The sequence below is a fragment of the Neopelma chrysocephalum genome, unplaced genomic scaffold (assembly GCF_003984885.1).
Source record: "Neopelma chrysocephalum unplaced genomic scaffold, ASM398488v2 Primary Assembly neopelma1_23b, whole genome shotgun sequence".
Lineage (NCBI taxonomy): Eukaryota > Metazoa > Chordata > Aves > Passeriformes > Pipridae > Neopelma > Neopelma chrysocephalum.
This window is the reverse complement of record NW_020897692.1, coordinates 827,422-844,298: the sequence shown is the minus strand read 5'-3', so window position 1 is coordinate 844,298 and position 16,877 is coordinate 827,422. Positions and strand designations below refer to the sequence as shown.

Below are 16,877 nucleotides of genomic sequence, written 5' to 3'. Positions count from 1 at the left end.
TGTATACCCCTTGCTTTTCAGTGGCAAACTCTGATTTCCAGTGTCTCCACATGGAACAAGCAACACAGTTGGAAACATACAAAGGAGACACCTAAGTCCCTCAACACAGACATCCAGTGCCACCTGATACACTCTAGGTTAACCAAGCACCTGCAGAAGCCCAACAGGTACAGCACCAACTCTACGGGAACTCTGTCTTCTGAAGCAGCTAGAGGTCATACAGGGTACCTTAGGGCATGTCAGAGTGCCTTCACTGCCAGTGTTCAGACCCCCAACGACTCCCTCTTTGCATCAGCAAGGTCTAATGAATAGAGGCCATAGTAAAACCAAAAATCTCAGGGAATTAAAAATGTGCAGCATTCTAGCATGTGTTCCTAGGTCTTTCCAGGAGCTGAAACACAGACAATGTTGAGAAATAGCTTGTGGTCATGTAGTGACTTTATGCAGGTTACACAACAATAAATAACCACAAGTAATGAAGCAATTCTTCTTCAGGAGCACAAGAACCCATAGCTGTTAGAGAGAGTTACTATATAAATGTGATGTCATATCCCAATGCTTAAATATTTCCTTTTGGAATGGGAAAATATAAGTACATTTTTACTTCTCTCCAAAAAATAAGGCCCATAGACATATTAGAGAAGGTGTTCAGCTTGCAAGTAGCTGAAAGGACAGAATCAGACCTGTCAGTCCTCACTAGAAAGTGAGTGACCCCAAAACCTGAGTGGCCAGCTAAGGCTGCATTATGACCTGCTGAAATACATGCCTGCAGAGGCGCCTGTCAGACTTGCACACATTACTTAATGATGTCTTTGCCTCAGCACATACAAAGTCCTCTTTGAGGATGAACCCCTTTGGGTTGGTTGACAGTACTCCTCAAAGGAAACCCATTTTCAGATTAGCACAAGGAGTTCCCCCTGTTCTGTGTTGGGTCAGGTCATACAGATCTGTTAGGGTGGCAGACCACTACCACTGTGTTACAGAGTTCAAAACAAAAATCAGTGATGGGCTTTTATAATAAACGTATCCCGCCATTTTCTGGGGGAAGTACTGCACTGTGGAGTATCATGGACATGAAATTATCCTTCACATCCTCTTAAGATCTGGACTTAAAATGCCAGGGCTTGGAGGTAGAAGGGAGTTCCAGCCACTGGACTGCATGGTACATCCAGCACTCCTTGATGCACTGGGAAGCTGGTCAGCTGCAGCTCTGAACCACATGCTGAGTATATCTCACTGCACAAACCATATCTGCACAGTCCCAGACTCCCTGAGTATAACCAGAAACTCATGGGCTCATATGCATTATCTACTGGTCAGCTAATCGTTATTGTAAGGTGACCCCAAGCCAGAATTAACAGAAGATACATTAAAAGAACTGAAAAAGAAGAAAATATTTTCTGCCTGAAGAAACTTCTCTGACAGCAATGTTCACATATTATTGTCCAAGAATTTAATTTGTGAAAGGTCGAGATTTGAAACCTAAATGAAAATGGTGCATTTGCAAGGGAAGCTGAGATGTTACTATCCTCAACTAAGACCCACGTCAGGTTTTTGTCCCAAAGCCACATTCAGACTGAAAGCCTACTGAAAAATCTAAGACTTGATACAATAAAGAAAATAAATGTAGCACTTGGAATTACAGCAAAACCAAGCAACAAACTAAAACCAAATTATATGATCTATTTGCATTGATTATCCTTGTTAAACGTATGGAATAAATATCTAACCTTTTTGCATTTGCACCTTGGTGTGATATTGCTATGTTAGCAAGAATTATCATGCATAAAATTTGCCAGCAAAATTATCATACTTCACTATGTTCTCTTTTTGAGAAGGAAAAGCTAGAGAAACACCAGTAAGACAGAAATACAGAACAGACACAAAAAAGGAGGTGTTTTCTCACAAGAAAAGTGGAGAATAGTCCTCATGAGTAAAATTTAGGGCTCCTTTCCTTTCCTTATTTTCATCTGACAGCATTTCCTATAACTAGCTGTTTGATAATTTTTTCTATTCTCAACATAATTTTCCTCAGATTGGGGTAAAATGACACAGATCTTTTTTATTTACAAAGCCTCATTCTGCAAGTCAATGGACTAGTATTAATGTAATTAGTTTTTATGAGTTCTTTAGAGGCAACCTATGTTTTGATAGACTATTTTACTAGAAAAACTTTTTATTTTTTTGATGCTGCATCTATCCTTAAAACCTTGAACTCTGACTTTTTGCTGTCTTCCAAGACTCAGTGTACAACTTTTGAATCAAGCACCTTCAGACTTTTCCAAACCCAAGATCAGGCTTTGACTGTGATTTATTTGTTAGATTCAGCCTCTCAAAATGTGCTAATGCACTGAGTTTGCAACCTGTCAGACAGGTCAAACAAAACTTTAAGCCTGGTGCTGAAAGGATGGAGAGATTCCAATTGGCTGAAAATTACAGCTGAGGATAAATGTCTGAAACCAAAAGCAAATATTAATTTGAATTGCCAATTTTAAATAAAAACAAATATAAAATCTTACAGAATCTAGTAATAACCACTAGAGAAAAAAGACACTTGGAGAACAATTTTTTAATATCTCACTTGGATTTAGCTCTAATTTTTTGCTAAACATACTCCATCCAAAGTAGTTTGATCTTAAGTCAAGTAAAAAACATATTTCTATCAAGTGAATTATTTTGTTTATGTTTTTATGATCATCCTTAAAATCTCATCAGTCAGGCACTTCCACCCTAATGAATATACAACGAAATTGTATTTTGTTGCACATAAACCAGACTGTAAAACTCAACTTGAATTTCAAGTATCCCTCATCTCCAGAGATGTGACCTCAGAGACAAGAACATAGATCAAAAGACTCTCTCATTTTCCATTTTTCACATGAAAAGCTGAATGTATATATCATATTGCTCTATCTGAGATGGTGTCACTTCCGCAAATCTTTGTTATCTCTTACCATGAATCCTGTGCACTGACGTTATGTGGGGCATACTGTTTTCATACACTTCTCTGCTCTCAGGGGACGACTTAGTCAGAGGCAATGCTGAACGAGAACCCCACCAGCTCTCCCTTCCTGGCTGCGGTGTGCCAAGGAAATACCGTCCAGCTTCACATCTGCCTCCTTCACAGGCCTGAGTGTGGAAGTGCCTGTCATCAGTCAGCCTGGAGTGCTCTAGTGCAAAGCCATAGCAGAGCGCACTGCGGTCTGAGTACTGTCTGTAGGCACAGGAGACATCGTGGTGCTGGGAGCTTGGTCTCTCTGCAGGCTCCAGGAGCTGGGGAGAAGCTGTATCGGTCAGAGGGCTCCCACCCCACTGGCTTTCATGGTCAGACTCAGATCTCTCAGTGTGAAATCCAGAATACTGCAAAACAGGAGAAGTAGCATGGAAATTACAACACCTGCATGAAATCTGCAAGTGACTGCACTGGAAAGGCAGAGTGTGTATGTGAGAGGGTGTTTTGTGTGAGCGTGCCCACATGTCTGCACTTTCTGATTGGACTCCTGGTCCTTTCCTGTACAACACTCTGTAATGAGCTCACAGATGACAGGACAGACCTCATGAAAGTCTAAAACATCTCATGTCGACCCTTAATAGCCATCTTCTTTATGATGTGTAATATTAGGCTCAGCAATATCAACGCTGCAATTCAATATTTTTTTAATATGTCCAGGTTTTTCTTGTTGCTTTGAAAGCTAGTCCTTCTGCTCAGCAATGGTGCTCCAATGCACTTCAGCAAAGCGCTTCCAAAAGGGGCTGAAACAACACTGTTCCTGGAGCATTCTCACATGTCGAATTGAAACCGAGTGTATTTCAAGGGGTTTTTTTCTAAGGGTTCACTCTCTTTTCCTCATATTTTGTTTGTTGATAGTTTTGTTTTTCTTACCTGGAATTGTATCTTTAAACTTCTTTCCTCCTACTTGAAGGAAAAAGAAAGCCTTTTGTCGATCCTGGGCTACCAACACTTCTACAGGATAAAGCTCCAAAGTGATGGCAGATAGGTAAGAAGCTAAAAATTAAAGCTCTGATGCAATGTAGGAACAAGGAAAACCCAGAAACTATCTGCTAGAAAAGGTGACTTATAGGCAAAGCAGGCATAGTGGGCATTTGGCACCCTCACTTAAGCAGGGCCCTCCCAACACAGCATAAGCAACTAGCAGGCAGTTAGAAAATTGTCCAGAGCATGGAGCATGGGCATTTGTTTAGAGAGAAGTAAGAGTTAGGTTAAATCTCACAGATTTCTAGATGCTATTAATGAATGCTTCAAACTTTCAGATAATTTTTGGGAAAGGCAAAAAAAAAGCTTATTAAACCTCCTAGAATTTACCTCTCTCGTTTTTAAATCTTTTTATTTATTGGAACTGTCAAACTTCAGAGAATAGCTTTAAATCAATTTCTCCCATGATTATGGACTGGGATGAGACCAAAGCTGTACGTGTTCACGTCCTCAGCACTACACACCCATGTCACGAATTAGTGTAATACAACATGAAACTTCAGAATTCTCCCATTCCTTCACTCACCTTCCAGCTGTCCACTCTCCGTTTTCTTTTAATAGGTCTAACATAAGCTTACCTGCCTTTTCATTAGATTAAGTTGCTATGAAACTCCTCATTACCAACCAGAACCAAAGTTTTATGCACTTCCCAACTGAAAGTACTGACCAGATGTTTGACTTACAGAAACTTAAACCATCTGTGCAACATCAATAGCGGTTTTGGCATTTAATTGGGTATTTCTTCAGTATTGCAGTTTATGTTTGTGAATACTGTTTGTTAACATGATAGGTTATTTAAAGGAAACAAAGGAAAGGTCATGGCTTTGAGGAAGTCAATTATATTTTGTTATTAGTTGTCAGAAGAAGACCCATAGGCAAATGCCTACCAGTAGATATGGAAGAGGTCAGGAAGTTAGTACCACTATACACATCACAAGGTTTTAGAGATTAAAGGAAAAATATGATTTTTTATGAAGGTAAGATAGTTACAGAGCCACAAAAGTGTTCTTTTTAATTCCAGTAACTTGGTATACATTAACTAGGAACTTTATTCAATCATCACAATGTTATGTGATCAACTGGAGCATCTAACTCTTCTAGCATCCTTTCAGATCTAAAGTCTACAAACTGGTTAGTCACAAAGATATATTCTAAATAGCTGAATGACTGTAAACTTTTTGGGCAAAAATGTATAGATAAAATTAACTTTTCAACAAAAAAATTAGAAATCGTTAACAAGACTATTGACAATTACTAAATTTTAGCTGAAATGAAAATAGACAACAGGAAAAATACTTTTGTATCCGTTCTTAATTTTAGAATTATTTTTAGTGGTCTTTTTGGATTTGACTTTTATAAACTAGTCTTTTTAATTTTAAAAATTAAGCTGGAATATTATACAGTATAAGCAAGCCTAAATGCAAGTATAGAAAAGTCAAAAGTTCATTTATTTTCTTATTAAAAACAAAACTTACAGAATATGTTTCTTTCATGGGGAGGGCAAGGAAAATTAATTTCCAATAATGTAATGAAAAAATTTTGGACAATTTATTATGATAATAAATGCCAGAGAATCTTTCAGACTGAAAGCTCTTAATTTCCTGTAGCTCTACTAGATATTCTTCTATTAGTTCTCTTTTTCTAAGGACACTTCAAGGTCCCGCATCTCTTCTCTTGAAGGGAATTTCTTCATTTAACTGAAAACCTGCTCAATTAGTTTTTGCTTTTATCTTGAACCTAATCACAAAAGACACAATTGCACAGGCCTTTGTGCACTTTTCTTAGAGAAATGGAAATACTCTCAAAGCATGTGTTTTTAGTGTATCAGGAATGCACCATGTGATGTCATACAACAATGTAGTCAAGACCAACTTTATTCAATGCATCTTCTTTGTACTTGATGTAAATTATAATTATTTGAGATCTGACCTGCAGCAGCTGCTACAGACCATGGACAGAATTAAATTAAGTGAATTGTTTGTGGCCCACCTTGTCTGCCAACAGACATAGTCTGATATAAATACTTACTCTTAAGGTAAAACATCAGAAGGCACAGGGTAAAAATATATCTAATTCCCTTTAAAGGTAGCCACACATCTATTTGGTGTCATGAGGCTGCTCCACCACTGCAGTCCTACTGCTGCCTCTTCTGGAAATCGAATGTTGACAGGTGGAGACTTCAAATATGGGCATGTGTGACATGTTGATGGGGAGAGAAATGAAAGGATGATCAAAGATATTGCTTTACTGGAATGGGAGTGGAAACATTATCTCTCAAGTCAGAATGAGGCTCCCATATGTGATGAAAGACCATAAAAAATGGAATCAGATTTAATGAAAATTACGGCAAACTAAAATCAGTGATATTTTTTTCCAAGTCCAGTCATGCCTCAGCAGAAGTGTTTTCCTTTCTATTAATTTTTGCCTTCTGACTTCTATCAGGATCCAGGAGACAAAAGTAATTTATTACTTTCTGGTTTTTGACAAAGTTTAACCAGCAGTGAGAAAGAACTTCAGACAGGCAACATCTGAAATCCTTTCAGGTGATTTCTGAATTGTCTTCTGGCATATACAACAACAAAATATAAATTAAGTGGTACTCCAGCTGGTTCCTGGAAACTGAATTGCCACCTCTGAAAATTAGAAATGCCTTCCAGAGTGTTAATTCAGTGTGCCATCACAGTGAGAGCACACTAGTGGAATCAGCACTGACATAGAAAGGGGCTATAGGCCACCACTGATATTATTTTCACTCCAAGAAAAACTTCAGGAGGGATCAAGGGGCAAGGAAATAGGAAAATATAAATTCCATGTCTAAAAAAAGCTTACCCTATGAGAGCCCATGGAAGTGTATTAGGCCAGTAGACAATTTAATATTTCTCAGGTGATTTTCTTTTTCCTGACTTTCCATTCCTACAGGTGTCTCACTGGCCTGAGGACTCATCCTGTCATACACAGCAACATCAGCCTGCTCCACATACCATGCCAGATGTTCAAACAATAGATGTTATAGATCTATAATTTTCTGGCAGCCTACTCAGGTTTTTATTATTATAAACATTAAATATCTAATGAAACCCTCACAGAGTCCTCTTTTTCATGAAAAACTTTCACTACATCAACATTAGCAGCTTTCCTCTTCATTTGTGTCTTAACCATGAGAAAAAAAAATCACAGATGCGAGCTGCATTGTACTAAGAACATATGCATGCTTTTAAATCACTTTTATCTTACTTTTTACTAATGTAATCCTGAAATGTAAAATATGTTCTTTTCACATTTACTATTATAGGCAGAACAGATGGTGAAAGGCTTAGATTAAAGTAATACAGCATGTCCATTAAAATAACCCCCACTGCTGGTGACTCTTCACCAGACCAAGAGTTATGTTTACTATAAAAAGAGTGGTTTGCTTTGCTTTTGAATACACCAGAAGTTGCCAAAGCTTTAGGTTACAAGAAGAAATTAAAAAAAACCCAAACAACAAAACACAAAACCAAACCAAAAAAACAAAACCAAAAACCAGACTGGCTAGAATTCAGCCTCGTTCGGTTATCTTTATCCCATTGGGTGATACTCCCAAATGGAGGTAGATTGCAAAATTAATCCAGATTATTCATTTAAAGGAGCTATAAAATCAATATACCTCTGAAATCAGGTGTATTAATATACACCGGTTTCCAAAAATTTATGAATGTTGTATACACACCAAAGTCTCCATCCAGTGGCTCTTGGGTACATCATTACTTGTATGTGTGCATTCTTTATTATATATATATGATCTTTATCCAAGAACTAAGATGGTATATGAAGCAACAAACATTTTACCAGATCTGACCATAAAACGTTTCCACTAGAGGCAGACAACAGGCAATTTAAAATGTTTTCTTTGGACAATCATAATTAATGGGACATTAAACTCCAAAGCAGATCAGATGATCATAATTAAAACGTTTTTCCAATCTTGTTGCTATTTTCTGTGTACAGAATAAATGAGGTTCAGGGCTAGCTTTTGAGAGCACAAAATAAATGAGGTCTGGGGCTAGATTTTGGGAGCCACTCACTATTAATATTATTATTATTATTATTACCAACTCATAATTTTCTTTTCTTGTTAATATCTATCAAATCTTCATCTCCCAGGTTTTTCTCCCACCATCTCTTTCAGCTCTGCACCCCTCTGGTAGGACAAGACTAAAAAAGCACTGTTCAAAGTGTCTGGGCAAATCCTAGGTTTTATCATGAATTTTAGGTTGCTTTCCTCTTACTTGCCCTTCCCCTGCCTGAGGCTGGTTTCACAGAACCCACTAGTCCACTGTACTAACATCAGGCAGTATTAATCAGATGCTGACAAATCCTTCCAGTTTAATGAACTCAGTTTTATTTTAAGTGTCTACAAGACCTGTATTATGCTGTGCCTGCTTTTGCATAACATCTGAGAAAAAAAAAAATAACACTATCTTAGATAACCAAAACATCCACTTTTTGCCCTAGTAGTAAAAATTCAGCTGAGATTGATTAGCATCATTTTCATACAATTCATATCTCATGTAGCTATTCTAGGTGCACACAGCTGGCAAGGGAGAGGATTCGCAGTTAGCACCCAGTAAAGCATATGATTTCTTTTTCTCTTCAAGAGAGAAGAAAAGTAAATGATAAGGGGAAAAGATGAAAAAGGAAAGGAAAAAAAGAAAGAAATTATGTACATTTAAAATCTCCTAGAGTGCCCTTGAGTTCAGGAAGTACTTCACTCACTGCCCTTATTTTACTAATGAACTTCCTGCTTCCTTTCCCCACCACAACCCAGGCTCCTGTGTAAGCCAAAACCCGTGACTTCACTTTTCAGCCATGGCTATTAAGTCACACTCTAATTCTCCTCAGCTGACTGGCAAATTACGTGGGCAGGAGACCGAAGAACACAGGCTGTACCACCTGCTCCATGTTCTTCACAAGGGCTTCTCTTAGTCTTTCAACAGTTTGTTCAGTGGTGGAGAAGGATGAGAGGGAGACAAATACAAGCTGCCAGCATTACTTGTGGTGATGGGCTGCAATGAAAGGTATGACCATTTTTCAAGATACTGGCAACTACCACGGCTGCTTCTTGAATGATGAAATCTGTGACTGTACTATGAAGCAGGTGGTAATGAGGATGCAAAATGAAACTGGAGACTGAGCACCCTGATGTTCCAGACAACAATCCCTGATAAACCAGCAGTCACAACACTGCACTGCTAGTTCAGCGGTTTTTTCTGGTGGCAGAAAGAGTAAGCAGGTACCAATGAAAGTCACACTTTCAGAAATCAGATTGATGTGGAAGGATAACAAGGATAACAAGTCTTGAGCTGGGATTTTCCTGATCGCAGATGAGTACTTTGGAAAGGACTGTATAAGGGGAGATGAAGAGTAATTTCAGTAAATCAAAGGTACTCTAAAAATCTAATTTAGAATTATTTGTTGGTATCATCCACAATTCTTTGAAACAGTTTGATTACAATTGTTTGGTGTAGTGCATTCAAAAAAAGGCTTTTTTAACAACCCACAGAAATGTATATGAACAAATGTGATATAACAACCTCAGATAAAATTAGATTCTTAAAATTAGGAGTGTGAATTCATATCATTAAATATTCCCTTTTCCAAAAGCAGGTGTCATTTAATTTAAATCCTTACCCTTGGTACTTTTGAGGGGGAAAAAGAAAGAAAACAAGGAAGTGATGTAGACATTTGGGCTCCCATTATACACTCTTCGAGGTCATTTTAGAAAACACTGTACCTACAGAGAAACTGTAATCATTGAGGTCATTATCAGTTAAATATTGACCTGGGCTCTTTAAAAATACATAGCTCTTCAATGTTACATTATGAACGCATACATTTATATCCACTGTGTGGAGGCATAAGGGCAGTAAGACTTGTATCATTAGTAAACATCATGGTTATATTAACAAACAGATGTATTTGAGCTAAAAGTTTGACAACGTTAAGTATGTAAGTGCTGTGGCATTGCCTGCAGAATCCAGTTGCATAAATGTATTGGGTAAGCTTCAGTTCACAGACCCAATCTGGGAAATTAAAGTCTACTGATGCCAATGACCACCTCCTAGTGTTTCCTTCCTTTCAAAGCTTTGTACATAGAAAAGCTTTCTTTTTCCAGTCAGCAAGTTAGCTGGCTGCTTTCCCTTCTCAAAACTCACTCCTTTTGACCAAGATTTCAGTATTAAACTGCTGTCAAACATCTGGCAGCTTTTAGATATGTTGGAATTAATAAAGAGTAAGTAAGAAAAAGCAAGCTTTCTCAAATGGCAAGACTCATAGTCCTCTCAAACCAAGTATTTCAAAACCAACATTTTCATTTGGTCCTTCTGTCCGCTCCTCATTAACTCTGAGCCCTGTGTTGCTATTGTTGTTGATGATGATTTATTATGCATGCTGAAACATAAATGTTTCCAGATTTTTAGAAACAGTTTAAAGAAACATATTCCTACCTCAAGATCTTACAACCTGCGGTCCTTTATTCCCTTTAAGAAACATGTTCTTTGGCCCATTCAAGTTACTTGTGCAAAATAGAAGGCAAAATCAAGATATACAAGATTTAATTTCTTATTTCAAAGACAGCTACCTGTGGATATGGTGATGTCCTTGATTTTGACTTTGTGTTCGAGAGGCGAGATTTGCTTCCCTTCCTGTTATCCGTTATGGTTGGAGTTGAATTTGCATATGAGAATGCCGGCTTGGTAGCAGTGACCTGATCCAGGGAGAGCTGTAGTCCTTTATATTCAGTATCCCTATATAAAAGGCAAAAGTGAAAAACAAACTCACTTCATAACTTAATGGAAAACATTCCTTCCTTCTAAGTGGGGGGTGGAAACAAAAGATATTTTTCAGGAAAAAGAATAAAACAATCCAGGGCAAGCCAGTATATCCCCCTAATACATTTATGGAGTATAGCTTACTAAACAATAACACCATATTTATACGGAAAATATGATTGCTTTTTGCATCCAGCTGTTATCATCCTGATCTACTTTCTGCAATAATAAAAAGCCAATGGGATGGATATTTCTGAGATTTATATTACAGTTCTACATTAGCCACATAGCTAAGCAGTTAATAGAATACATTTTCCTCAAAACTCTTTTAACCATACAACTGCAAACTTACCACATAATTGTATGTGTGTATGTTTTCACATGTGTGTATGTGGGGTGCACGTAACAGCCTACACAGCTGACTAACTAAATTGAATAACATATTTTTTTTAATGGAAAACACTTGATCTTTAAGGCCATATTTTTCATTGTTTCTGAGGTTTTGGGCAATTGGTGTAAATTTTTGAAATTTTGTTTCTTCTATTAGTCTTGTGAGTGTTTATTCCTCCATTCAGAATTTTTTATACCAGTTTACCAGTCAGAGAAAGCAGCTAAATAAATACAAATCTTGTGATTTAAATATTCTGTCCATCTCTCACAAAATACTAGAGGTTTTCTATGGGGAGCTTGTGAAGTTCAGTTAGATTCTTCAAACTTTCTAATGAATACGTAAAAGTAAGGAAAACTGGCATTGTTCACAATATCTTACTAACCATAACATGGGCATATGCATTGGAGTGCACCCCTCTGCACACATCTGCATGTCTGCTGATACCCGGGGGAGTAAGAAATGAGCTCTCCAGCTTTCATGTAGTCATACGGAATCTATTCTGACAATGATTTATTAAAAGAGAGCAAAGCAAGAGCTTCTTCCTGACCTACCTACCTGGAGGAAAAGAGGGAGGATTCATGATTTTTCTCTTTCTTTGTGTTACCAGTAGAGAAGTAGGAGAACAAGGGAAGAATAATGCTTCTCTTATGCAGTCAAAGCAATAACATTCATTCACATATTACCCCATACTTCATACTTAATGATTTATATTAATAAATAATTTACCCAGCTTTAGCAACAATATCTTGCTCTGTAATCACACATATATTGATGTGTAAGCCATAAGAGTCTAACATTTTTTAAAAAGGAGCTGCACCACAACCTGAGCATCTCACAGCTTAGTACACTGAAATGTTTTCAGATAAAAGTCAGGGGCAGAAGGATAACTTGATAAATCAATGAAATAAGTGAAATAGGATGAATCTTTGAGCAGGCTCAGATAAACCTGCAGAATATACAAATTAATTCATCCCAGTTCTACAATAATTTTTTTTCATCTGATAAGCAGCAAACTTGTTGGTTGAATAGGTTTGGATTTTTTTGGCAATGCTGACTATGTGTATACATAACACATGAAAGTGAATCCGTGACATTAGAAGTGCACTGACTACATTGTTTCCAGTCCAAAGCAGACAGAGCTTGGTCAAGTATAAATAATGCTTTGTAATGCAAAATTAGTTATTAATGAGGTAATTTCTTCAAATTTTGGCTTTAATAGAGATAGGTCTCTGCTATAATACCTGCCTTTCCAATATCGTGTGTGCAGTGAAAGCACCTGAATATGGGGCTGCACTTTGGCTTATTTGACAGGTACGGCCCATCCACATATTTTGAAATCATTAATCTTTTCTGTGGTTACTCCCGGAATTTTCATCCAGATACTTTGGCTTGAAAAGCAAAGCATCTGTCTCCATAATTGATTCCTACCAAATTCTCTTTATGTTATACAAAACATCAGAAACAAAGGATGTCCAATAATCTTCATATTTAACCACTACAATAGCATGAGATTTTATCAATAGTCCTGAAAAAACTATCAGTCTCATCATGATAAACACATTCCCCCTGACTACTTAATTATAAGAGGAGGGTCCTGCAGTCTCAGTGCCAGATGCAGAAAATATTGCCTCCAGAAACTAAAATTAACCAAAACTAAATAGATAAGTTGTTCACAGACTTGGGGGTATGACAAGGTTGTCTTTCAATTTTGAACCTACCACCCATTTTACCTCCCTTTTTGCTGGAGAACCCATAGCTCTGTGCTTCTGCTATTAGCTCCCCATCTCTGGCGTATGCCACCTTGTAACAGTCTGCTGCTGTCTCCTGTCAGTGAAAGAGTTTTAAAAAACTGGACTAAATACCACCCTGATATTCAGACCACAGACTGTCACTCTAACACTGCTTATCTGCTGTTACAATCTGTGTAAGGGCTGAGCATTCAAAACATAGAGAGCACACTCTACAATGCTTCTAGGTCATGGTAACTAAATAAAAACCCAGTCAAACCAGACTGACCGAAAACTTACATGCATTTCAACATTACTTTTGTAGGTCCTTGGTATCATTATGGTGAGGGGTCATTGTCCCAGAACACCACATATTAGAATAAACACCACAAGCTGGTATTTACAAGCAGTTGCTTAGACAGTAGCATCATTAAACAAAGGATAATAAGAAAAATACCTGAAGTTCTTGCTGCCAAAAGAAAAGTTCCTTAGAAAAAGAACACATCCTTGCTCTCTTTGCAGATGAAACACCTGGACTTTTTAGCATCACTGAGTCATGATTCAATACCTTCTCAACTCTGTCCTAGCACAGTTGCCCTTCAGAATAACCAAGATACACACCAGAACACCATCAGTAAATGGCCAAGATAAATACCAGAAGTTAAAAAAAAAGAAAAAAAGCAAGCAAAGAAAACACAGAGGAAGAGTCAAAGAGTCCAGTGGTCTCAATGTCAAATGCAAAATATGTTCCACCAAGAAATGAAAATGTTTGAGTACGCACTGCAAGGCAAGGCACTAGAGAAAGCAGGGCTCCCAGTGATACGCAAACAACAGATGGAAGTTCTGACAGCTTTCGGGAGGAATTTATAAAACTTCCACCAACCATGGAACTATAATCTCCAGATTTCTATTCGTAAACACCTGAATCATCTATTACACAGTCCTAGCCGAACAGCAGTACTGCATCTTGTTTTCTACATGTAATTAAAAAAAAAGGTGGTGGATACGAGCCTCTTCCTCCAAGGTCCTCACCTTCAGGATCCCACAGGGATCCATACAATCTACATCTATCTACATGAGACCGCTGAGAGAGAGAGTGATATGGCATGTGTTCAATTGCTAACAGTATGTTGCTGACAATCTACTATTTATCTCATTTTCTGATGCAACTATCATCACTATAAAACATCAGAATAACTACAGGAAATTAGTTCTTAAATGAAGAACAGATGAATCAAACTGAATCCAGACAAGACCAAAGTGATGCTTCTTTGCTAAGAGAAACACATTGAAGACCTCCACCTTTTCATGATGGGAAACAGCCATTCTTTCCACAGTTGGATGGAAATTCTAGGTCCTCTTTGACTCCTCAAAAAACTCGGAGGCATATGCTTTTGGTAGCATATGGTTAAAAAAATGTATTATTTTTCCTCTGTCTTGTCTCCCTCACTCCCCACATGAGAATCTGGCCAGTATGGTCAATGTACCAGGCACCTACAGACTGGATTACCATGTTTCACTGTAAGCAAAAATAAATCAGAAGACAAAGGGTAAAATCCTCTTGCTACAATATGCTGGTTCCCATTTTCTTCTCAGATCTAACTCCCAGAAGCGTTTCCACTCTGCCATGTGTCTGGCTCTTTCAATGCCCCTTACGAAGCTGGGCCTAATTTTGAAAGTACTTATTGGTGTACCACTTGTACACCATGAAGAACCAAGGATCGATGGCTGTACCAACTGCATTTCTCTGCACTGAAGCATCTGAAAGTTGAGTACAAAGCACTCTTTACTAAAGGGATCTAGTTACAGTAAGCTGCAAAGGTGGTGAAGGACAAAGGCTGAAGCAGCAAAACGTTTGGAAGAGGAAGCCAGTCTGTTTGCACATCACTGAGATGCCAGATGGACCTGCAACACTTGTGTGAAGAGTTCTCACAATTCAGCTTTAGAAGACACTTTCTGTCTACCACCATTGCCAAAATATACTATATGAAACATGGTAACAACGGTCTGTCTAATCAAAGTTTGAGGAAGAGATAATGAATCATTAGCAGACAGATAAAAAAAACAACAGTAAGGGAGTATCAAAGCACCACAAAACCTGAATTCTATGCAAACAGCAAAGCTTTCACAACTACAGTGACTAAGCATGTGGTTAGAGCTCACCATGACACTGTGGCCTTTTTGAAGGAAAAAATATGAGAAAAGGGTGAGTCAGCATTGCTAGAAATAATGTTGGGAAAGAATGGAAATAGTGATAGAGGCCCAGTGGACACAGTGTGGCCCAAGACAAACCAAAACAGTACATACAGACAAGTTGGGCCTTTTTATAATTTTCTTTCTTCAATTAATTGGGTTATATTTGGGACTACTATCACCAAAATCTGAAAACTAAAGAGAGACTAGACATTAACATTAGAGAGCTAAAGGCACAAATAGTTTTCAAGCTATTGAGACTCCCTACTTAAAAACAGTGTTGGCTATGGAACAAAAGAGAACTTAAGCCCTGAAAAATGCTTTCAAATAGAAAGAGCAGCTAAATAGGATGCATCCAGAGGAAGAAGTAAAATAATGACATCCACTAGTAAAGAATAAATATCCAGATTCATCCCAAAAGTATTTAGGAGGGACAACCAGACTCAGGAGTACAGATCTTATATATTCACAGTCATAAGCAGCATAACCTTCAAAGCAAGAAGAAAACCATCAGAAAAGAACAGAAAAATGCTCAACTCAGGGAAAATTCTGCAAAAGCCATAAGAAAAAGCATCTTTTTACATTAATACTACTACATTCCGGAAAGGTAAAATAAGCTACACCTGCACTGACTGAGAAGACACTGACTGAGATAACCAACAAAGAGGCAAATATTTACAGTGTATTTAATTCCTTCAAAAGACACAAAATTTAGACACCTTAAAGAAGATTAACAGAAATTCAGGTTTCATACATGGAGTTACAGCAATGGATTAGAAATGTGTTTCAGTTCATTGTCTCCAGCAGCAGTCAAAAGATCAGTAGAGCTGGAACTCTTATGCTTAGGTATCTTTCAATTGAACAATATGCAGTGATCATACTGTCACTGGAAATCCCAGCAAATAATGAAAAAAAAGGTATCATGGGAGCACCTAAACCTGATAAACACTGGATCTAGACCTATGTCATTCTTTACATGTATTAAAGTAGTTAATGAAGTACAAGTTGAAAGTAAAAGGTGATCTTACTGGAGCAGGTTCCTACTCCATTGATACAATCATTCACATGACTCAAGCAAAGCAGAAAATATTGTTCATACAAAAGAAAACAAGGTTTACTTATAATTGGCTGCACTATTATTTCAATTGAATACATGATATATGTTCTTAATTTCCTCTAGTTTTACATGAAAAATCTATTAAAAGTCATACACAGTCTGCACTTCTTTTAGCTAAAAATCAGAAAAATTATATTTGTCAGATTTTCTGCCAGTCTAGCAATAGAAATTGTGAGATTAAACCAAAGGTGTCAATGTCATTAATGTTCAGTCTATTTTGCTGAGTTATTGCAGTTCAGTTAAAAACAGACATGAAGGTGATAAAAGTCTGGCACTTCCTCATGCATATCTGACCACAATCTTGCAATATATCGTTCTTCTACTTTTAAACAATGCCTGCAGCTTTTAACATTTCCACACTCCAGCTCATGCAATGCTAACAGAGCACCATTCAGCAGATGAATGAAAAGAGAACAGATTCTGGCTGTTTGTCATCTTCATGGCTTTCTAAATCAGCAGATGGTACAACAAAACAGACAATTTCCTCATCTGCTGTGTCCTCTGTTCATGTACAATGTGTCTCAGAAATGTTTACAAAGGCCTCGATCTGCTCACGAGATTTGTCAGAAGAAGCATATGCAATCCCCTTAGCATCCTGCAGAACCAGTCAAAATAAGTAGGTTTCACTTAGCTCATACAGAAAGCT

The 16,877-nt window shown here is 37.6% G+C and overlaps 1 protein-coding gene across 4 annotated transcripts in view; it reads right to left on the bottom strand.

Annotated features, from left to right (window-relative positions):
• Window positions 1-16,877, bottom strand: part of SIM1 (SIM bHLH transcription factor 1) — a 53,390-nt gene that overhangs the window by 5,669 nt on the left and 30,844 nt on the right. For all 4 annotated transcript variants that reach the window (XM_027694547.1, XM_027694539.1, XM_027694531.1 and 1 more), the window contains 2 exons: window positions 10,614-10,779; window positions 2,955-3,360 (listed from right to left, as the gene is read on the bottom strand). In XM_027694547.1, coding sequence (XP_027550348.1) covers window positions 2,955-3,360; window positions 10,614-10,779 — 572 coding nt within the window. The remainder of the gene's footprint in view (window positions 1-2,954; window positions 3,361-10,613; window positions 10,780-16,877) is intronic.